Source organism: Triticum aestivum, chromosome 3D, assembly GCF_018294505.1.
Source record: "Triticum aestivum cultivar Chinese Spring chromosome 3D, IWGSC CS RefSeq v2.1, whole genome shotgun sequence".
In the NCBI taxonomy this organism is placed as follows: Eukaryota; Viridiplantae; Streptophyta; class Magnoliopsida; order Poales; family Poaceae; genus Triticum; species Triticum aestivum.
In genome coordinates, this window is record NC_057802.1 from 601,291,233 (window position 1) to 601,308,323 (window position 17,091).

General features: G+C 46.4%; 2 protein-coding genes and 1 pseudogene across 2 annotated transcripts; 2 read left to right on the forward strand and 1 right to left on the reverse strand.

The window, feature by feature from the left end:
* Positions 1–421: 421 nt before the first annotated feature.
* Positions 422–14,736, forward strand: LOC123080861 (UDP-glycosyltransferase 76B1-like; annotated as a pseudogene).
* Positions 3,183–4,565, reverse strand: LOC123080859 ((S)-8-oxocitronellyl enol synthase ISY1). Its single transcript, XM_044503805.1, has one exon. The coding sequence runs from the start codon at positions 4,484–4,486 to the stop codon at positions 3,305–3,307; it is 1,182 nt and encodes a 393-aa protein (XP_044359740.1). The 5' UTR covers positions 4,487–4,565; the 3' UTR covers positions 3,183–3,304.
* Positions 14,737–15,738: 1,002 nt separating the features above from the next.
* On the forward strand, positions 15,739–17,091 carry LOC123080862 (3-oxo-Delta(4,5)-steroid 5-beta-reductase-like). The gene has a single exon (XM_044503806.1). It carries the CDS (start codon positions 15,801–15,803, stop codon positions 16,992–16,994), a length of 1,194 nt encoding a protein of 397 aa, XP_044359741.1. The 5' UTR covers positions 15,739–15,800; the 3' UTR covers positions 16,995–17,091.

Here is a 17,091-nt window from a genome sequence, read left to right on the forward strand (position 1 = left end):
GAGTCGTAAAATAAATATAGATGGCACATGGAGTCGAGTGCAACTGCATGTAAGACCATACTTATATATAGAGTGACCACCATTGAGATGGAGTAGACAAATCAGAGTAAAAATAGCTTTCTAATAATGAACATGCATCCTCATATACATTTTGTAAACTTGCACTACTACTCATATTCACATATGCATGCACATTGCCACACACAACGACAATCACAATAACATTAATTGTAAACTAGACTCACATATTTATATTTCTTAGTTTCCTAATAATGCAGATGCATCCTCACATACGTCACCCGGTAGTTGATTATTTTGTTAACTAAATTTCAGATCGTTTGCAACTAAATATGCCACTGGATGATCCCCACCACTCTGGTTGCGAGACAAAGTCTTCTCAACCACAACTCCATATGAAACGATGTCCACCTGCCTAGAATGCATTGTGGAAGAATCAAGGTGTTCGTACGGTGTCATCCTCAACACATTCTGTGACCTCAAAGATGCTGAGCTCCGAAGGACCATCGATGGCGTAGGTGTCCGATTGTACGCGATTGGCTTTGAACCCAAGATATCTTCAGGTGCCTAAAGCAGCCTATTGGCTCAAGATAGAAGTCATTTATATTGTTTAGACAACTAGGAGGCAAAGTCTATTATGTTCATGTGCATCGCCATCCTAGAGGAGCACCAGCGCGCATGGTGCCGCCGCAGCAACAATTCCTACAATATGGTCTCTTTTGCAAAATAAAATAAACTAAAATTGTAATGTAACATTTGTTGCAGAGGTTTCTGCAACACGACTTATGTTGCAAAGGTTTTTGCAACATTAGCTCTTTTTGCAATGGTGGAGGGCGCCGGTCAACGACTCAATAGTATCAGATCTTACAGCTTGCAACCCGGGCGATCTATTCAAAAGATCAACCCGGGGACACATAGCACGCCCCACATAGTAATATATCGCAAGTTTATTTCCAACACATGTGTTAAGATGTATTTTACAAGCCAATTACGTGCATTGCCTTATCAATGTTGAGTCAAGAAATTCCTTATGTTCATGTGACTTATTCTAGAAAATTCCTCTGACCCTGTGGTTTATATAGGGTCATTTGCACAACTTATGAGAGAGGGATAAAAGGATGTAGCCCAAGGGTAGAGCGGGCCATTTTGCTAGTTTTATAAAAGAGGCATGCATTAGGTGGCAGTCGAAACTATGCCCCATCAACAGGTGAGAATTGCTTTCATCTTCATGGTTCACAATATAATTATGTACATTTTGACAATAACATCTAAATACACATTGTCTCATAGGTGTATATGCACCATGCGTGTAAATTCGGACATTATATGTGTGTGCACCAAGTTTCGATGAAAAAGGACATTTTTTGTAGCTTGTGTAAAAAAAAGCAATTTTCAATGCTTGATTACAGCTATTCACGAGGCATTTTTTTCATCTATTTTTTACATGCCATAAAAAATGTCCCTTTTCACCGAAATTTTGTGTGCGAATATAGGATGTCTGGATGTACACGCGAGTTTTTTTTCTCGAACTTTTAACATTTTGAAATGTGTTTTTATACATATTTCATAATAGGTGTATTTACACCTAGGAGCCAAAACGCCATTCTCCTAGAAATACTATACATGAAGGGCAACCTAATATTACAATTGCATTAGTTGATGCTGCCGCTACTATACGATTAACATTACACAATGGTAATGATGGTGCCCATCATCAAACACATTAAGGCAGAGTGAAACGCTGCCGGCCAGCTATGCCACATGGTGCATGTTGGTTGGCCGCGGTGAGAATTTTTTTGATTTTTTTGGAGCATGTAAGTGAGATTTTTTTCCTTATTCTTTTTGAGGAAAGTTTTTCTATTTTTTTCTTTTTAATATGGATGTGATGTCCATGTGATGTGATAATTTCCCAGTTTTGAGATGAAGGTGAGGTTTTGTTTCCTTTTTCCCTTTAAGATGGAGAAACACACGCACATCTTTCTCTCAAGCGGCCCGCAGTGACGGCCCCAACCTCTATTCCTCTTCATAGGGCTTACTTTTTGTGCCATGAGAAAGAGACTACATGTGATGTCATGAGAAAAGAGACTACAGATTAAGAGCTAGGCTCTGTTGCCGCGGTTGGAATCTTTTTGTGGTGAAAAAGTAGTAGATGAGCTTTTAGGGGCTATTGTTGGAGACAGAAAACACGATTTCAAATCAGATTTTGATACCCAACTAGTGTTTTGATTTTCGGCCGAAAAAAACAATTTTCGGCCGAATTTCGTCCATCTCGCCTGGGCCTGGTAAATGTCTGTGCCGGCCAAATTTTTCGGCCCATTTTGAACAGTTTTTTGGCCCAATCCAACTTCTGGGGCCTCCCCTTGTCTGCCTAAGTTTAACAGTAGCGAACCGAACACCCGAACCCTAAACAACTAACGACCCCCCTGCTCCTCCCGTGTGTGCGGCGGCGGCGCTCCGCCCAGATCTTCCACTCGTCGCCGACTGCCTCCCCGCTCGAGCCTCGCTCCTGCCCCGTTCGCGCCTTCCTGATGGCAAGACTCCTTTTTGTTGACCTCTGCTGGCTGCGGGTTGCAGCTGAATCCATCGGCGATTCTTCCTCAACTCTGCAACACCTCTCGTTGTCCTTGTTTCAATCTTTTCTTTTGGACCTGAAAGAGAGACTGATGCAGATCTTTTAATCCCCAACGCTAGTTCGGTAAACATTTATTTACGTACTCCTCGGTGTTGTTCAACTGCTATACTTTTCCTCTGCTTGTTTTCAAATTTTCCGGCTGAATTTCGGCCAATTTTTTGTCAATTTTTATTTAAAATTCAAATTTTGGTTTTGTAATTTCGTCCGAGATTTTACCAAGATTTTTAAAATAGCCGAATTTCGGCCATCTCGTTTGGTGGCGGAAAAAAACGCAAACCGAAAATCAAAACGCAGTACCCAACTAGTGATATTTGTCAAATATGCCAACATCAGCAATCAATTAGAACAATCAACTAGATGTGCCGGCTTTTGGGAGCTATCTCAGTTCTGAAGTCAAAAGCAACAGACCAGCAATAACAAACACGAGTATTAGTGCCTTACAAGAATGAACAATTGAATGGAAAAATGATTTTGACGCTCACAATCGTTGTGAACACATGATGAGCATGGATAATTCATTCACACGGAGATATATTTGGTCGTCATATGTTATTCTGGATTATAACATTTTACATCATGCCACCTTCCCAAACCCAAACACAGAAATGATGTAATGAAACTAACTTCAAAGAAAGGAAATGGGATGTGGCAGCATCATGGAACAATCTTCAAAACCTTCATCTTATCAATCCATGCGTTGAAGGACTTGGCCGTGTTACGGAATCCAAGGAATCCATGCTCCTTGCTCTTGTTCATGCTATCCAAATGCTCACACTTGACATTGAACACGGCATCGAGGAACCACCAATTGGCGATCTCTTGGAGCTCCGTCGTGACAAGCTCATTCTCCTGGAGGATCTCTGCCCACACCGCCTCCTTCCCGGCCATGGCGTCGGCGAGCATGAACCGGCTCTCCTCTCCCTCATATCCCGCCCACTCCACCCCGAATCGGTCAGCCACCATCGGCCAGAGCTGCTTCCACTTGTACAAATCTCCATTGCTGCAATTGAAAGCCTCGTTCTTTGCCAACGGATCGACGGCTGCCCAGATCTCCTGCTCGGCGACAAGATCCGCGTCGGAGGCGTCGCTGAAGCCCTCCCAGGCAACCCTGCTCCCAGGCCACCTCAGCATGGCGCCCTCCTTGCGGCAGATGGCGGCATAGACGCATAGGCTGGCCACGACATTCATGGCGCTCCGGGGAGAGAACCCAAAGACCACGGAGGGACGGTGCACAGACCAGCTGACGGCGCCGTCGCGGCGGGAGACCTCCTCAAAGAGGACGTCCTCCTGGTCGTAGTAGAAGTTGGGGTAATCGAGGCGGGGCATATCCTCGGTGTAGGGCGGGTCTGGGACGGGGATCTTGCCGATGGCCTCGTACGGGCCGATGTAGTGCTTGCGGCCGGTCTGGAGGCAGACATGAGCGAGCGCGGGGCAGCCCGGGACGACGACGGAGAGCACGTTGCGGAGCATGGCGGAGTTGGCCTCCCGGTTCTGAGCCTCCGTCGGGTGGCTGGACCACGCGGCGTAGAAGACATGGGTGATGTCGGTGAGCGGCGTGAGGGCCTCCGCCACGGCGACAGGGTCGGCCAGGTCGAGGTGCAGGTGCGTGACGGCGGGGGAGGGCGGCGGGGACCAGGGAGGGAGCGGGCGACGGGAGACGGCGTACACCTTCCAGGGCCCGCCGGGGGTGTCGTGGCGCGGCAGTATGTCCACCAGCGAGGTGCCGACGATGCCGGTGGATCCGACGACGAGGGCGACGCTCTGGAAGGAGGGCTCGGTGCGCTCCTCCTGGCTCTTCTTGACGGCGCCCACCGCGCCCGCCCACCACCAGCTCATCGCGGGAGTCAGCTAGCTAGGCTACTATGGCTCACTCGGCACTGAAGCTCACGTATAGGTACAGCACAGGCTCGAAGCCTTGGTTGCATTACAACGGAGGACTCTGGTCATTTTATAGACTAATAGTATGAGCTAGTACGTACGCAGTGACGCACGCGGCGTGGCATCTGGAAGAAGGCAATTGCCCTACAACAAGAAGATAGACTAGCAACAACACAAGATAGTTCTAGGTGGCAGCATTATTCAACGACCAATGCTACGTGTTGGACTGCTTTCGTGGTCAGGTGGCTCGATGTGTATGCGCTCTTGTTGTTTTTCTGGTTCAGTTCCATGTGTTTCTTTCTTGTGTAGCGGCATGGGTGTCGAGGGCGGTCGGGAATTTTCTTTTCTTTTGAAAAAGCCTTAAGCGATAAAATAAGGTGGGGGAGTTCCTTCAAGTCCACCAGAATTCAAGTATGGGCTTGAGCGTTTGGTGCTTATGGAGTTTTTTTAATAAAAAAATGCCAACAGGCTAGTCTAGCCCGGGTCGGTTTCATTTTTTTTTACCGAACGTCACACTTGTGGGTACCCCAGATGGAACGAATCATGCCTTCCAGTGGAGGAACGGAAGGCAGACCCTATTTGACGCTCCAGGCACCATTACTATTGTCGTCGAGGTAGCATAGTTAACCACCACGCCCCCCACCAGGATCTGTTAGCTTTCACTTATTTCTTCTTTTATTCGTCCTTTTCCTTATTCTTTTTTTCTTTTCTCCGTTTCATCTTCTGTTTCTTTCTTTTTGTTCTTACTGGCTCGATGAATTGTTCGTAAATACATGAACTTTTTCTTCAATTCGATGATTTTTTAAACTTGATAAACTTTTCCAAATTTGTGATTTTTTTGGCAAATCCATATATTTTTAAAAAGTCCATGAACTTTTATCAAATTTCATGTTTTTTCCTATTTGATGATCTTTTTCCAAAACTTCAAAGAGCTTTTTTTAAAATTGATGAAATTTTATTTAAATTGAAGAACCTTTGTTTAAAATTCCGTGAACTTTTTCAATATCGATGAACTTTTATGAAAAATAGATGATTTTTTTAAAATATCCAGGGGCTACATTCACCAATCCGTATAGATCACTGACAGGAAAGACCGGAACGTGTCAGCGGCCAGATAGAAGAGGCCGACGTTTGACAGAAAGACCGCATGGCGGAGGAAGATTGCTAGGGCCAAACCACCAGAGCCACAATTGTAGCCGCAACATCCCAAGTAGCATCGCAGATCAAGGCCATGAGGGCTGAGACCATGACATAGCCTGCCATGCATCCGGCCAAGGTGGAGAACCACAACGCCATCCGATCTGGGTCATGCCCAAATCCAGCCAACGCCGTAGCCCCAACCGCACACCTCCGACACAGCGGATGCCACGCCGCCGGTAGCCGCCGCTCACGCCCCTCGAGCGGATGCCATGCTTAGATGGCGGACACTAGAAACCGTGGCCCCAACGCGCGCCGACACTCCTTCAGATCCGCTGCCCAACAGAGCCAAGAGATTGTCACGAGAGAAGCCCCCGCCGCCACCGTCGGCCGTGCAAGGGAGAAGGAAGGCCCGACGGGACTAGGGTTGGTGGCGGCGCCTGAGTCGCCCAGGGCCAAGGCAACGCAGGGCTTGTTTCTTGCTATGGACTCTAAATGAGAAATAGCAAATCAAAAAATCAAATGATGTAGGAGTTAGACATAAATGTGTTTTTTGCTATAAAAAACAAACAAGAACAATCTTCAACTGTTCTATCGATCAAGCGGCAACTTCTTCGATTAGAAACTCTCACATATCACCCTTCAATCTTTTCATAGTACATTCACCCAAGCACTAGTACTAAATAAAACACAATTGTGCCAAACTGCCGATTTACTTATCATCAAGGCGGTTACAGTAGTCGAGGAAAACCTTAGCAAGACTGAGAGGAGCGATCAGAGTGAGAGGGCTAATCAGGTCGTCAGAGACGTGCTCTCGCATGCCATCTGTACTGAGGTCATACATGTATATTGCATGGTACATAAGCACTTCACCTCCAAGATGCATGTCTTCAATATAGATGCAGTTGCGATCGATTGATGGAAACTTGTCTGCGTCCACGGAGAGGCACCTGCTGAGGCCCAGGAATAGCGCACGCCTGCCGATGCAGTCCAGCGGGTCCAGCACCATGCGATCAACGTCGACCCTGTAAACTTGAGCGGCGCGGCGGCCATGTGAATATGACGGTAGGCTGACCACCAACAGGTCCCCGTCCGACTCAACGAGGATGGCCGTAACCGAAGGATGGACGCTCCCCTTCAACAATCCTGAACACGCACCCCTCGGTGTCAGCCACGTAGACATGGCCGGCGTGGGCGAGCATGCTACGGACGTAGAATCCCTCGCGGCCCTCAGAATATTGGGGGAACTGCACCGCCCGAAGTTCGTTTGCCGGATCGGGGACGAAGTAGACGGTGTGGGGCACGTAGTGGCAGTCTTCGTCGTCCTCCTCATTGTCACCGTCGTGCTCATCTTCGTCCTCGTGGCCGCCGTCCCAATTATCACCGTCGTGCTCCTCTTCGTCCTGGTACGGTGTGCGGAGCACCGAGCCTGTGAAGGGCTCAAGGACGCAGATGGTGCGCGGGGATTTTTTCTCCTTGAGGATGAGGAGGCCGTCGGAGGCTTCAAGCAGCCGGTGGTCGTCGAGCATGGGGACGCGGCGGCGGAGGAAGCGTCCCGTGGAGACGTTGACGAAGAGGCGGCGACCGTCGGCGGCTTCCTGGAACTGCTTCTCGTGGAGCATGACCAAGTTCCGGGGGCGGAACCGAGGGTCGGCACCATCGCCGAGCGGACGTGGCTTGGCGAGCGCGGAGCGCCAGCCGTAGCACACGGCGCGCATGCCCATGTAGTAGTCGATGTCGCCGGCGTCCAAGAGGTCGGCGCCGAAGCGCCGGAGGAGGTCCCGGGGAAGCAACGACCAGTCACCCGCCATGGCGGATCGGTAGGGATGGCGTATCGGAGACTATCGGTCGATGGTAGGTAGTGTGGCAGCGAGACTGGCCGAGCAGTATACTGGACGGGGGAACGAAGGTGTGGGAGGAACACCCTGTTTATAGACGGATGGATCGATGGCCGGCGCTTGGTTCACCACCGGGCGCCGCCGTTGGTTTAATGGACTCGGAAGACGAGAAGAGAGGAAGCACAGCATGCAGTTTAATGGGCTCGGAAGTCGGAGGAAGTTGACCTTTTGCATGCATGACCGCCGCTTGCACCAATGCCAACCTCTGGCTGTTTACTCGAGGACGACTCGTGAAACCACAAGAGAAAAAGTGCATGCAGCCATTTCCGCTTCTGTCGTGCATTCCCAAGCGTTGTACTCAAAGTAAATAAATGTGTCACCATATTTCTAGGCTTATCCGTTTTTCTTGTGTACTCAAATATTGGAGGTAATCAAAGTAAATACCACGACGCATCAATAACTCAAATATAAATATTCCGACGAAACTATAATTTTAAAAGAAAAATATTACAATCCAAACATAATTTTTGAAATAAAATAGTTCGAATTTGAATACAGTTTACTCAGACACATGTTGTAATTATCCATAAGAAACACCCACAAATGGCCGCAAATGCTCACCGAGATCATTTTGAAGTTATGTATGAGTTTGCTGATTGCGAATCTGATGATGCAGTTCAACAAATTCCTCAAACGTTCATTGGATTTTGATCTAGAGGCTATATAGGATCACCCATGTTTTGAACTTCAAGGCCAAGGCATACGCCCTCATCCTCATCCTCCACAATCGTATTATACATGATCACACAAGCTGTCATCACTTCCTCCAATGTCTCTGGATCCCATTATTTAGCAAGTTTTGAAAGAACTGCAAAACAAGCTTGGAGCACTCCAAATTTCCTCTTCACATCCTTACTGGCACCTTCTTATCTTGTAGCAAAGTGACATTTTTTTACCTCATGGCATCGAGATGGTCTTGACAAAGGTCGCCAATGAGGGATAGATACCATCACAAATATAGTACTCCCTCTATTTTTGTATACAGTGGCGAAGCCAGCGTGTAGGCATTGGGTTCACTTGAACCCAACGATCTTTGCACGTCACATCCATGTATACACGTATTCACTTGCATGAACCCAATACAAATGCATGCTTGAACCCATCAAAGCTAGCTAGTACGCACGAGCAAGAAGCCTCTTAGCCCATTGTAAATTTATTATAACATGATGAATAGCCCAACAAAAAGCCTACAGCTATTTCTCAAAACAGAAGAGCCCAATACCATACGATACAATCCACGCAGCAGGCTCGACAGTTGACCGGACGATTCCATACCATCCGCTTATTGTTTCCCCCAGTTCGTTTCCCAACCTGGCCCCTCGGTGTTTCATATCTATGTTCTCCATCACGGCGCCAGATCGGCAGCCTCTGGCGGCAAGCCAAGAACAGTAAATCGGCTGTCGGTGGCTGGCAATTGAAGTCAAAACTGAACGTAATCAGACCACTCCGTCCCTGCTGTGTGGTATTACCTTTTACCCTAGTTTTCTGATTATTTTCCCCTGAACTTTGATTGGTCTATACTATGTTATGCAATAATATTTCTCAAAAAGAAATTGATCACCCGATTCAGATAACGATGCTGGCACTTCTAGACCATCCTTTAGATGTAATTAAGCAGTACATCGAATGCCGCTGCTGCAAATAATCTCCCAAAGTTTTCAATTGACAGATAAATTACTGCCATATGATGCGTTTGATCTTTTCATGATAATGAAAGATCGAAAGGCTACACACTAAAATGCGAGTGGCTTTACATGCTTCTTTCGCTTGATGGTACTTACTTTGAATTTGTCAAACTAACTTGTCATTTTTCCAATATTTTCAGCAACATGAGAAGCTGACCATGAAGCTATGAAGTTATTTGGGTACTACCATGTTTATAAAATGAAAATAAGTGATTTTATAATTTCATCCAACTGGTATGTCTTGCACTCTTTAGCTTTAAATTTAATCAATATGTATGTGTGTGTGTGTGTGTCTATATATATATATATATATATATATATATATATATATATATATATATATATATATATATATATATATATATATATTCTGTTTGTTACACTCTTGTTGTAAGAAATTAATTCATACCAAATTAATTCTCACAGTGAGGTAATGAGTGAACCCATTGGCCAAATTTTCTGGCTCCGCCCCTATTTGTATACAAGGCCACAATGAAAAATACATTTTGCATCAATACAAGGCCACCAACAGTAATCGAGACGAATATTAATAGCATGACTTAATTACTAGCATGCATGCAGTGGATGATAATGACACACTCATCTACTTCCTCCCTCAGGCTGGTCATAGTGGGGAGTAACTTAGACTAGTGTCATATGCATGATACTAGTCTAAGTTACTACCTTCATAATGCAAAGTAACATGATAGTAGTATCATAGATGGCTTCATTTATTAGCTTGTAGACTCATTTTGTCTTGGGAAACGCTATGTTACAGTAACATATTATGTTACCACCTCACATTAAATACTTGCCACATAAGCAAAAATTTCTTGGAGTGCGCTATGTTACTAGCTAAGTTACTCCCACTATGACTAGCCTCATGGCCACTCAATTTCCTCTAATGTGCATGCACCCTATTAATTAGCCCGGTAAACAAGAAAATAAATTGGCTTGTAAAGCACACATTAATTTTTATCTTGGTACATGTAATTTGAGTTTGTGGCCTTGTATATAAAAATGGAGGGAATACCCCATATTGCATTCATGTCCATTGATGATATAGTTACACGCAGGAGCTTTTCCCTCACACAACCTTGCAAGCAATGAAAACTGTTACAACATGTCGATGTCATTATGAGACCCGGATATGTCAATGAAAGAGTGTCAAATCCAGAGGTTTTGTGATGTAACCGCTTCAAGATTAATATTGGGCTTTTTATGATGGCCCTAGTACTACTACTGTCCTTGCTGAGCATATGGGCAGTTCTTCCCTTTCCAGTTCATTCAATCCAGAGATCTGAGCATATATTTAAACCCTCATGATTCTCAAGTGCCATGAGTATTGCTTTGTCTTCGGCATTTGGTTCTCGCATATACTCCGATCCAAATTCCTTCACCATTACGATGGCAAATCTAACCATGACCTCCAACCATGTGCTCTTATACATTCAGAGGTACTTGTCCAACAAATCTACGGTTCTAGGCAAGCATCCTCATACCAGTCGTACACTTCTGTAGACCTGAGAACCCAATGTGACCAACACCATCTTTCTTCAGTTTGAAGTAATCATCATATATAGACACTGGCACCTGTGTAGAGGCGCCTGAATAATAATAACGTGGAAAAAATTATTTTGAATGGTGCATCGGGGGAAACTAGTCATCATAGTCATATGACCTTTGTTGAACCCTTGAAATGAAAAATATGCTCACTATGGCTTTTTCAAGAATAGATATTATCGCCGCTATTTCATCCTCATCTTTGTTATCGTTTAATGAAGATGAATCTAGGAACTCAGCGTAGCAGTACTCATTGTGTGAACCCGTCATGTTTGTTTCAAAGCGAACAACGAGTACATCAAAATATGGCCGATGGCCTTTAACCGAACAATTGTCGGGTGCGGTGTCCACCATGGACGACGTCTACAGAGGCGGAGGGTACCTTTGTGGCGACTGGATCCATGGGAGTACGTTGTTCGTGTGGCGACTGGATCCACGGGACTACCTGTGTGGCGACTGGATCCACGGGAGTAGGTTGTTGGATCCACGGGAGTACGTTGTTGGGCGGCGGCACTGGCGCTCAGCGCCACTCCATCGCGCAGCTCCACGGCACTCGCTCCACTTCAGCGCGCACCTCCGAGGCCACTCGGGCAACTCCGGCAGGCACCTCAATGCACCGCCGACACCTCCTCAACCTGCCACCTCGCGCCGTTCCGGTGAGATGCCTTCAGGCCTCGTCTCCAGCGAGGACCGCTGCCTAGAGGATTTGGGCAAGCAGTGGCTGCCGGGAGGATTCGCCGCGCAATTGATCACCGCCACGGACTGCTGCGAGATGGCGTCCGCCTGCGTCGTGCTCCAGGTGGAGCACCTCCGGGCCAAGGCGCGATGCAACCCAACCTCGTCACCGCGACATCCGACCTCCTCACATGACGGCCATCTACGTGTCGGACACTAGATCAAGCGTGCACTTGCGCATGCGCTGTGCGGCAAAGGAGTCTCGGCTGCCGCATCTGCCGCTAGCCTCGCTCCTAGCCGCGGGCTGCGTGTGCTGGGGGTGGAGGGACCCACAGCTACTGCGCCGCGACGGGCCACACCCGACCATGACAGCTCGCTCTCCCTCGCGCTAGACAGCAGCAACGTCAGGGTCGCCACGTCGAAGAGCATGCTCGTCGTTGACGAGAGCGTTGTCCGCGCTTCTAAGTGTTCGACGAATGATGCAGGCGGGCATCTTACCAAATGGGGCAGCACCGTTGGGTGCAGAAGCCGTATTCGCCTGTCCGTCCGTGTTCGTTGTCCGTTTTGCCAACTTGAACGGACAAAAAATGGACAATATCCGCATCCGTTCAGGCTGCCCCGTTAGAATTGGCTTAATAGCGTCCAGACTGGACATTTGCAAACGTTTTCCCTAAACTGTTAGAAATAAGTTAGTGTTAATCTAGCCGGTAATTGCTTAGTTATTAAGCAGTACTTGTCAGCTGTTTGTGTCCAAACACTATACGGATCAATATCTCTATCATCAAGGAACCATGGAGATGCATGAAATTGCACCGATGGTACTACAACGCAATCATCTAGATGCATGACATTCTTGGTTATTACTCTCCTTTACTACATTCCTTCATGTGTTTTGCCAATGTTGAGTCGTCAAATAACTTTTTTTTATGTGTGACGTGCCTGAAACTTCCAATGGTACGTTTGGATCTGATTTGAATAGTTACAACATTTCGGAGCACATTTTTATGGTGTTGTATGAAGAAAAAACTTCATTTAATGTATGGATAATTGTTTTGAACTATTGACATATTTTTTTACCTTAAGGTGAACATATGATTTTCTAAACTGACAAACATTTTCATGCACAGGCTCGAAGCCTTGGTTGCTTGCATTACAACGGAGGACTCTGGTCATTTTATAGAGGACTCTGAGCTAGTACGTGTGCAGTGACGCACGCGTCGTAGCATCTGGAAAAAGGCAATTGACTTACAACAACCGGATAGTTTTAGGTGGCAGCATTATTCAACGACCAGTGCTACGTGTTGGACTGCTTTTGTGGTCTTCGGCTGTTGTTGTTTTTCTGGTTCAGATCCACGTGTTTCTTTCTTGTGTGCAGGCATGGGTGTTTTTTTTTCGACAAGGTGCCGGCATGGGTGCTGGCAGCGGTCGGGAGTTATTTCTTATTTTCGGAAAGGCCTAAATCCGTAAATTAAGGCAATGTTTGACCGAACTTTAAATTTCTGAGGTACCCTGGAACGAATTGCTCGAAATCTGACCAACTATTTCTTTTTTCTCCTTTTTTCCTGTTTATTTTCTTTACATTTTTCATTTTGTTGTTTCTTTTTTACTTTACTTCTCTTTCCTTTTCATATTCTTTCATTTTCATTTTTCTTTTTCAAAATTATTTTTATTTTTCAAGAAATGTTTAGCAATTTAAAAATGTTTGCACAATTTCTTCGAAATTTCAAAAACTATTCCTGTTTTTCAAATTTTGTTAATTTTTTTAGAAAATGTTAGAAGTTCGACTTTTTGTTTGCTTCTTTTAAAAAAAATCAATAATTCAAAAAACATTTAGTATTTCCAATTTTCGATAAATTATTCATTTTTAAATTTTGTTTATGTATTAAAAAATTGTTCATGTTTCCAAATTTTGTTCAGATTTTCAAATTGTTCTTGATTTCAATTTTTTGTTCTAAAAAGTGTTTGTGTTTTTTTTTAAAAAATTGGGATTTAAATTTTTTTTATTCCCATGTAAAAATTTTGTTCTCTATTTCAATTTTTTACATCTCTAAATTAAAATTGTTCATGCTTCCAAAAAATGTGCTGGATTTTTCATTTTCTTCCCATGTTCAAATTTTGCTCTTGAATTAAAAAATTTGTTCTCTCAATTCAAAAAATGTTCATGATTTTCAAATATTTGTACCCATGCTCAAATTTTTTTCTTGATTTCAAAATTTTGTTCTCCAAATTTAAAAGAAGTTCAGATTTTTCTAATATTATGGAATTTAAAAAAAAATCACATTGTTGTCCAAAATTTAAAAATGTTCGGAATTTTTCAAAATTTTGTTGTGTTTGTCAAAATTGTTCGCAAGTTCAATTTTTGGGTCCATTTTTTGCAAATATGTCCGTGATTTGTTACTTATGCAGTAGAACTCGACAGGCACTTGGCCAAGCAGCTCGTGCACATGAGTGGGCGGTCGCATGTTTGAATCATGCCAACTCCCTTTTTCTCGTGTTCGTTATTTTCCACCTCACTTCTGTGGGCCGGCCCAGTTTGCGCGGCGCCCCTACGTCAGTTTCCTATATGACACAGATTGCGTCGTATAGGATGCTCCCGAAGCACTCCTTCGAAGGCGGAGAAGAAAACCCTATATGCCGCACATTACGGCAAACTATCGGTTGGACAAGCAAGATGCGGAGTCTGCTATATTTGTGAGCTTTGGGAGCTTGGCGTCTATGGATCAGGAAGAGCTAGTGGAGGCTGCATGGGGCTTGGCCAACAGCCAAGTACCGTTTCTTTGGGTGATCAGGCCTGACTCGGTTCAAGGTTTGGGGAAGGTAGGCCTACCTAATGGCTTTAAGAACGCAACACGTGGTAGGGGAATGGTAGTGAACTGGGCCCCGCAACAAGAAGTTCTTCGGCACCAAGCGGTTGGTGGCTTTTGGACCCATAACGGCTGGAACTCTACATTTGAAAGCATATGTGGGGGTGTTCCGATGATATGTAGACCCCATTTTACTGATCAGATGATAAGCCAGGTATGTCTAGGAGGTCTGGAAGATAGGGTTTGAGATAGAGGGCAAGTTGGAGAGGGGGACCATTGATACGAGTGTTAGAAACTTGTTTTTCCAGGAAGAAGGCAAAGTGATGAGGCATAAGGCAAGTGATCTCAAGTACAAGGCAACCCAGTGTATCAACAAAGGAGGCTCTTCAAAAACTAGAATTGATTTGTTGGTGAATTTCATAATGTCATTATCTTCTTCCATTTAGATGAGACGTGTTTCCTATTTTCATATGAATTCATTCCTAAAACTTAGAATGTTTTCATCATACGTGGACTTGTTTGGAATATGACTGAACTTGCATATTGCTTAATACATTTCTGCCAACATTTGCATACTTCCATTTGGCACGTAATGTCATTTATGTTTGTAGAGTTGCAACATACTTCATCCATTTTAGAAAAATTGCATGGCTAGGATGGACATATGACGAGATCAATCGTGAGGCAAGTTGCATGTTGTGGATGGACATGCAATTAGGTTGGGACGGAGCAAATTACATGTCGAGAGTGGATGTGCAAATAGGTCGGATGAACTATACGTGTTAAAGATGGAAGAATACCTTCAGTGAGCTCGAGGGCGCATACACCACGTGGGGCGAATACCTTCAGTGGAAGAATACCTTCAATGATCACCTATACATGTGACATATACAACACGTGTCACATTAAAAATAATAGGGAGGGATCAGATCGATCCTAGATCACTCACTGCATCCGTTTGTCCTACCATCTCTTCATCGCGTGAACAAGAGCGAACCGTGTCGACTCCCTTTATACTCACCACACACTCTACTGGATGGAAAATGGAATGAGGGTGGGAAAGAGAGAGCGTCGAATGGGAGTGAAAAGAATGCAAACGAGAGTGAGTTGACTCTTCCAACAATGCCGGCCCGCCCAACACCCAAGCCGCCACCACACGAGAAACACGTGGATCTGAACCAGAAAAACAACAACAGCGCATATACATCGAGCCAAATGGCCACGAAAGAAGCTAACACACGCAGCACTTCTCGAGTTGAGTAATATTACTGTTGTTGATTAATCTTGCCACCGAAAATATCTGGTTCTGTTGCTAGCTAGTCTATCTTGTTTCAAGTAAATTGCTGGTCTACGACGTACGCGTGCGTCATTGCACACGTACCAGCTCATCATAGCCTTGTATAAAACGATCAGAGTCCTCCGTTGTAAGGCAAACAAAGCCTGTGCTGTACCTATACCTGAGCTTCTCCTTGCTGCTTCACAGCCGAGTGACGGAGTCAGCCTAGCTGCCATGACATCCGCGATGAGCTGGTGGTGGGCGGGCGCGGTGGGCGCCGTCAAGAAGAGCCAGGACGAGAGCGCCGCGTCCTCCTTCCAGAGCGTCGCCCTCGTCGTCGGGTCCACCGGCATCGTCGGCACCTCGCTCGTGGACATACTCCCGCGACAGGACACCCCCGGCGGGCCCTGGAAGGTGTACGCCGTCTCCCGTCGCCCGCTTCCTCCCTGGTGCCCGCCGCCCTCCCCCGCCGTCACGCATCTGCAGATCGACCTGGCCGACCCGGCCGCCGTAGCAGAGGCTCTCACGCCGCTCGCCGACATCACCCATGTCTTCTACGCCGCGTGGTCCAGCCACCCGACGGAGGCCCAGAATCGGGAGGCCAACTCCGCCATGCTCCGCAACGTGCTGTCTGTCGTCGTCCCGGGCTGCCCCGCGCTCGCCCACGTCTGCCTCCAGACCGGCCGCAAGCACTACGTCGGCCCCTTCGAGGCCGTCGGCAAGCTAGGTGTCCCAGACCCGCCCTACACCGAGGACATGCCCCGCCTGGATTACCCCAACTTCTACTACGACCTGGAGGATACCCTCTTGGACGAGGTCTCCTGCCGCGACGGCGCCGTCAGCTGGTCCGTTCACCGTCCCTCCGTGGTCTTTGGGTTCTCTGCCCGGAGCGCCATGAATATCGTCGCCAGCCTATGCGTCTATGCTGCCATCTGCCGCAAGGAGGGCGCTGTGCTGCGATGGCCTGGCTGCAGGGTCGCCTGGGAGGGTTTCAGCGACGCCTCGGACGCGGACCTCATCGCCGAGCATGAGATCTGGGCTGCCGTCCATCCGTTGGCAAAGAACGAAGCTTTCAATTGCAGCAATGGGGATGTGTTCAAGTGGAAGCAGCTCTGGCCGATGCTGGCCGATCGTTTCGGGGTGGAATGGGCAGGGTATGAGGGAGAGGACAACCGGTTCGTGCTCGCCGACGCCATGGCGGGGAAGGAGCCCGTGTGGGCGGAGATTCTCCGGGAGAATGAGCTTATCACGACTGAGCTCCAGGAGATCGCCAATTGGTGGTTCGTCGATGCCATGTTCAATGTTGAGATCGAGCATCTGGATAGCATGAACAAGAGCAAGGAGCATGGATTCCTCGGCTTCCGTAACACGGCCAACTCCTTCAACGCATGGATTGACAAGATGAAGGTTCTCAAGATTGTTCCGTGATGCTTTTATATTGTCTATATCTAGTCCCATGCTATAATCTAGAAAAAGAAAAAGAATAAGCTAGGACGGCGGCAGGGCTGCAGAAGGTAACATGGTT

What these genes read in the sequence shown, in the direction of transcription:
- LOC123080859 (XM_044503805.1), bottom strand. Translation starts at nt 4,486, where the DNA reads ATGAGCTGGTGGTGGGCGGGCGCGGTGGGCGCCGTCAAGAAGAGCCAG.
- LOC123080862 (XM_044503806.1), top strand. Translation starts at nt 15,801, where the DNA reads ATGACATCCGCGATGAGCTGGTGGTGGGCGGGCGCGGTGGGCGCCGTC.